This window comes from Oncorhynchus nerka, linkage group LG24 (genome assembly GCF_034236695.1).
Source record: "Oncorhynchus nerka isolate Pitt River linkage group LG24, Oner_Uvic_2.0, whole genome shotgun sequence".
Taxonomy (NCBI): Eukaryota; Metazoa; Chordata; class Actinopteri; order Salmoniformes; family Salmonidae; genus Oncorhynchus; species Oncorhynchus nerka.
Window position 1 is genome coordinate 59,484,424 of NC_088419.1, and position 5,720 is coordinate 59,490,143.

Sequence of the window (5,720 nt, forward strand, 5' to 3'; positions counted from 1 at the left end):
ACATTCTGTGCTTCCAACTTTGTGGTAACAGTTTGGGGAAGGCCAGTTCCTGTCTCAGCATGACAATGCCCCCGTGCACAAAGCGAGGTCCATACAGAAATGGCTTGTCCAGATTAGTGTGGAAGAAATTGACCGGCCTGAACAGAGCCCTGATTAAACATCTTTTGGATGAATTGGAGCGCTAACTGCAAGCCAGGCCTAATCCCCCAACATCAGGGTCCGACCCCACTAATGCTCTTGTGGCTGAATGGAAGAAAGTCCCTGCAGCAATGTTCCAACATCTAGTGGAAGCCTTCCCATAAGAGTGGAAGCTGTAATAGCAGCAAAGGGGTGACCAACTCCGTATTATTGACCAGGATTTTGGAATGAGATGTTCGATGAGGAGGTGTCCACATTGATGCTAAATCAAATCAAATCAAATTTTATTTGTCACATACACATGGTTAGCAGATGTTAATGCGAGTGTAGCGAAATGCTTGTGCTTCTAGTTCCGACAATGCAGTGATAACCAACAAGTAATCTAACTAACAATTCCAAAACTACTGTCTTATACACAGTGTAAGGGGATAAGGAATATGTACATAAGGATATATGAATGAGTGATGGTACAGAGCAGCATACAGTAGATGGTATCGAGTACAGTATATACATATGAGATGAGTATGTAGACAAAGTAAACAAAGTGGCATAGTTAAAGTGGCTAGTGACATAAGAATGCAGTCGATGATCTAGAGTACAGTATATACATATGCATATGAGATGAGTAATGTAGGGTAAGTAACATTATATAAGGTAGCATTGTTTAAAGTGGCTAGTGATATATTTACATCATTTCCCATTATTAAAGTGGCTGGAGTTGGGTCAGTGTCAATGACAGTGTGTTGGCAGCAGCCACTCAATGTTAGTGGTGGCTGTTTAACAGTCTGATGGCCTTGAGATAGAAGCTGTTTTTCAGTCTCTCGGTCCCAGCTTTGATGCACCTGTACTGACCTCGCCTTCTGGATGATAGCGGGGTGAACAGGCAGTGGTTCGGGTGGTTGATGTCCTTGATGATCTTTATGGCCTTCCTGTAACATCGGGTGGTGTAGGTGTCCTGGAGGGCAGGTAGTTTGCCCCCGGTGATGCGTTGTGCAGACCTCACTACCCTCTGGAGAGCCTTACGGTTGAGGGCGGAGCAGTTGCCGTACCAGGCGGTGATACAGCCCGCCAGGATGCTCTCGATTGTGCATCTGTAGAAGTTTGTGAGTGCTTTTGGTGACAAGCCGAATTTCTTCAGCCTCCTGAGGTTGAAGAGGCGCTGCTGCGCCTTCTTCACGACGCTGTCAGTGTGAGTGGACCAATTCAGTTTGTCTGTGATGTGTATGCCGAGGAACTTAAAACTTGCTACCCTCTCCACTACTGATGCTAAAGGTGACGGTAACGGCCATGGTCTGGTAGTCCAGAGCAGAGTTCTAGAACACCCCCAGGGGCACGAAGAAGAGGACCAGGGAGGTGTAGATGGCATAGAACAGGGTGGCAGTCAGCAGCCAGGGGTTGGACAGCTCCTGTCACTGGCCAACCTTTTGGAGCTCAGACTGCCCTCATCTCCTGTAGCAGGGAGGAGATCAACAACAGTATGGCAAGGGTCAGGAGTGTTAGTGTTTCCATGACTACATATGGAGTAAAATAAACTCTGGGCTCCTAGGGCCCTACCCTAGGGGGAGGCCTTTCTCTTTTCTCTTACCTGTTCAAAAAAGCCCAGGTATTCTACTGGCATGTCGGTGTAGAAGACGTTGTACAGGATGATGAACCAATTCTCATACAGAGACTGGAAGAAAACAGCCCAGAAAAAGGGGTCTTTTAAAAAAGGTTGCAGTTCCATTTATGATGCAAAACCAATTTTTTTTTACCTTTCTTTAACTAGGCAAGTCAGTTAAGAACAAATTCTTATTTTCAATGACGGCCTAGGAAGTGGGTTAACTGCCTGTTCAGGGGCAGAACGACAGATTGTCGACAGATTACTGTAATGCAGTGCCCTGATTATGAGGATTCCTTCACATCTCTCTCCATGTCGTCAGACAGCTGATCCAGCATGTCCTCATGGTTACGGGTTGTCAAGGCAGTATGTTCAGTATGTGTTCAGTATGTTCAGTATGTGTTCAGTGTGTTCAGTATGTGTTCAGTATGTTCAGTATGTGTTCAGTGTGTTCAGTATGTGTTCAGTATGTTCAGTATGTGTTCAGTATGTTCAGTATGTGTTCAGTGTGTGTTCAGTATGTTCAGTATGTGTTCAGTGTGTTCAGTATGTTCAGTATGTGTTCAGTATGTTCAGTATGTGTTCAGTATGTGTTCAGTGTGTTCAGTATGTTCAGTATGTGTTCAGTATGTTCAGTATGTGTTCAGTGTGTTCAGCATGTTCAGCATGTTCATGGTTCTCAGACAGGACAGGGCAACAGCTAGAAGAGGGCAGGAATATACCTGACGAGATGTTGCATGAGATCTGTTTGTTCTGCTTACTCTATGTAGTGTGTGTGTGTGTGTGTGTGTGTGTGTGTGTGTGTGTGTGTGTGTGTGTGTGTGTGTGCGTGCGTGTCTGTGTGCACGTTTGTGTCTTACATCTAAAGCTTTCACAGTGCTCTCCAGATATGGACAGTCTTTTTGTAGTCTCTCCAAGATCACTATGTCAGCACCTTTACAGCATAAGTTCAGCCCTCCCTCTGGCTCCCGCACTGCACAAACAACAACATACATCAGAGGATAGAGCAGATCTACACATGTCAGGAGAATACATCAAGACCAGAGACTGGGGGATAGAGAGATAAAGGGAGAGAAAGGGAAAGGTGCCAGGATAGGGGAGCTGTGGGGCAGATGCATCCAGTCTCACTCAGGTAGTCACTAGATAGCCATGCTAGAAAGGACAAAAGAGGCAATTCTGTCAGATCTTTTGAGAAAGTACATAATTAGTGTATATTTGTTAGGGGTAAGCTTAGGGTTATATATTCCTCCTTCTAGCATGGTCAAATGGTAACTTCAGTCTCACCCAGTACAGACATGTCTGGTGAAGTCGAGCAGGGTGAGGGAGCTGGTAGTGGCGTTTGAGGCCCAGCTCACTGACTGTCAGAGAGTCCCTGGTCCTGGAGAGGAAGACCCAGCCCAGCTCCCTGCCTGCCCACACCAGGGCCTCTTCGTCTGGGGACGCAGCCTGGTACACCGGGGCCCCTGGAACAAACACCATAAACAGAACTTTATTTCTGGATCAGGATGACATGCAGTTTCCTACTTCTTGAGAGAGTTTAGTACAATTTTGTTTGACTGTATGGAAAATGATTTACCTAGTTAAACTAAGTACACAATTCTTACTTGTTTGCCTTCACATTTCTTCCATTCTGGCAGAGTGCCAGTGCAGTGAGAAACTGTCTGCTCTGTGTACACTGCTGCCCCCTCAACCTGTCCTCCACCACTGGTCAGACAGATACAGACCCCCTCAGGAGAATAGGTTCCAGCTCAGGTCTAATGTCTGGGGGAGCCAGAGGTGGGGCAGAGACCTTTATTTAACTAGGCAAGTAAGTTATGAACAAAATCTTATTTACAAAGACGGCCTAACCTGGTCAAACCCGGATGACGCTGGGCCAATCGTGTGCCACCCTATGGGACTCCCAATCACAGCCGGTTGTGATACAGCCTGGAATGGAACCAGGGACTGTAGTGACACTTCTTGCACTGAGATGCAGTGCCTTAGACTGCTGCGCCACTCGGGAGCCCTTCCTGACGGATTTGACTATGTGCAAATAATACTGGACTGAACCGCATAACGTATATAGTATGTTTTTCTCGACAATAATATGGAACATCTGAACCTGGATCATTACCTGTGATTCCTCTGCACTGACGCATCTCCTGAAAAAATGCAAGAAAGAGAAATGAAGACATTTGCAGATAGAGTGGGGATAGAGGGCTGTCTATTCTAATACCAGACAAAGAGTAGTAGTAGACAGTGGGCAGATGGGGAGTGGGATTCCAGACACATTTCAGATCACACCTTGACTCTAGAGGGCTGGACCATCATTAAATATTTAGCACTTATAGGCGTGTCTATTAGAATATTTAAGGGTGCCCTGATTTGTCATACAGTGCCCAGAACTTCCAGTCAGCCTGTAACTCAAACTCTCAGTCTGACACTCACATATGTAGGTCTGGGTCATTGGTCAGATGCAAACAAAAGTGAGTTCAGTCACTGCCTTTCCAAACCAGGGACCAAACTGAGAACCCTCTGCACAATAACACAAGGTACTTCAGACCCTAGTAGTGGTGAAACCAAATCTAACACATACAGACAGAGGCAGACTACTCCCAGGTCATAGGCCATCCATACTAGAAAGTACTAGATGTGTGACAGACAGAGGCAGACTGCTCCCAGGTCATAGGCCATCCGTACTAGATAGTACTAGATGTGTGACAGACAGAGGCAGACTGCTCCCAGGTCATAGGCCATCCGTACTAGATAGCACTAGATGTGTGACAGACAGAGGCAGACTGCTCCCAGGTCATAGGCCATCCGTACTAGATAGTACTAGATGTGTGACAGACAGAGGCAGACTGCTCCCAGGTCATAGGCCATCCGTACTAGATAGTACTAGATGTGTGACAGACAGAGGCAGACTGCTCCCAGGTGATAGGCCATCCGTACTAGATAGTACTAGATGTGTGACAGACAGAGGCAGACTGCTCCCAGGTGATAGGCCATCCGTACTAGATAGTACTAGATGTGTGACAGACAGAGGCAGACTGCTCCCAGGTGATAGGCCATCCGTACTAGATGTGTGACAGACAGAGGCAGACTGCTCCCAGGTGATAGGCCATCCGTACTAGATAGTACTAGATGTGTGACAGACAGAGGCAGACTGCTCCCAGGTCATAGGCCATCCGTACTAGATAGTACTAGATGTGTGACAGACAGAGGCAGACTGCTCACAGGTCATAGGCCATCCGTACTAGATAGTACTAGATGTGTGACAGACAGAGGCAGACTGCTCCCAGGTCATAGGCCATCCGTACTAGATAGTACTAGATGTGTGACAGACAGAGGCAGACTGCTCCCAGGTCATAGGCCATCCGTACTAGATAGTACTAGATGTGTGACAGACAGAGGAAGACTGCTCACAGGTCATAGGCCATCCGTACTAGATAGTACTAGATGTGTGACAGACAGAGGCAGACTGCTCCCAGGTCACCCAGGTCATAGGCCATCCGTACTAGATAGTACTAGATGTGTGACAGACAGAGCAGACCGCACCTCTATTTGGGATGATACGTGCCCCTCAAACCCCCCCAACCCCACAGCCAGCAGTAGAGCCACCAGCAGCAGGAGCAGCACTATCTGAGACCACAGACATACATGCAGTTAAACACACACCGTGACACAAAAACACTTTTAATACACTAATAAAACACATGTTAAAGTTGAATAATTCATCATAATAAAATGAGTCAAGACAAGAGACGCATATAACTGAGAAGATAAAACCATCTATCTCCATAACTCTCACACTGCTTTACTTCATCATCCTCTCCAGGTCTCTATCACTCACCACAATGATGACCTCATTCAGGTCCTATCACTCACCACAATGATGACCTCGTTCAGGTCTCTATCACTCACCACAATGATGACCTCGTTCAGGTCCTATCACTCACCACAATGATGACCTCGTTCAGGTCTCTATCACTCACCACAATGATGA

The 5,720-nt window shown here is 46.6% G+C and overlaps 1 protein-coding gene across 2 annotated transcripts; it reads right to left on the reverse strand.

Moving 5' to 3' along the window:
• Positions 1-390: 390 nt before the first annotated feature.
• On the reverse strand, positions 391-5,279 carry atp8b3 (ATPase phospholipid transporting 8B3). Of its 2 annotated transcripts, XR_010460987.1 has the most exons (6): positions 3,584-5,279; positions 3,340-3,496; positions 3,020-3,198; positions 2,596-2,708; positions 1,724-1,807; positions 393-1,587 (listed from the first exon to the last, which is right to left on the reverse strand). XR_010460987.1 is itself a non-coding variant. In XM_029630795.2 (5 exons), exons 2-5 carry the CDS (start codon positions 3,030-3,032, stop codon positions 1,570-1,572), a joined length of 228 nt encoding a protein of 75 aa, XP_029486655.1. In that variant the 5' UTR covers positions 3,033-3,198; positions 3,340-5,279; the 3' UTR covers positions 391-1,569. The 2 variants fall into 2 exon arrangements, 1 of the variants encoding a protein (XP_029486655.1); XM_029630795.2 differs by having other exon boundaries at positions 391-1,587; positions 3,340-5,279.
• Between the last annotated feature and the right edge of the window lie 441 nt (positions 5,280-5,720).

Excerpts from the sequence above, each read along its gene's own strand:
- atp8b3 (XM_029630795.2), bottom strand. Across the intron at positions 1,808-2,595 it reads GCACTGTGAAAGCTTTAGAT|TCTCTGTATGAGAATTGGTT; the intron begins GTAAGACACAAA and ends GTTTTCTTCCAG.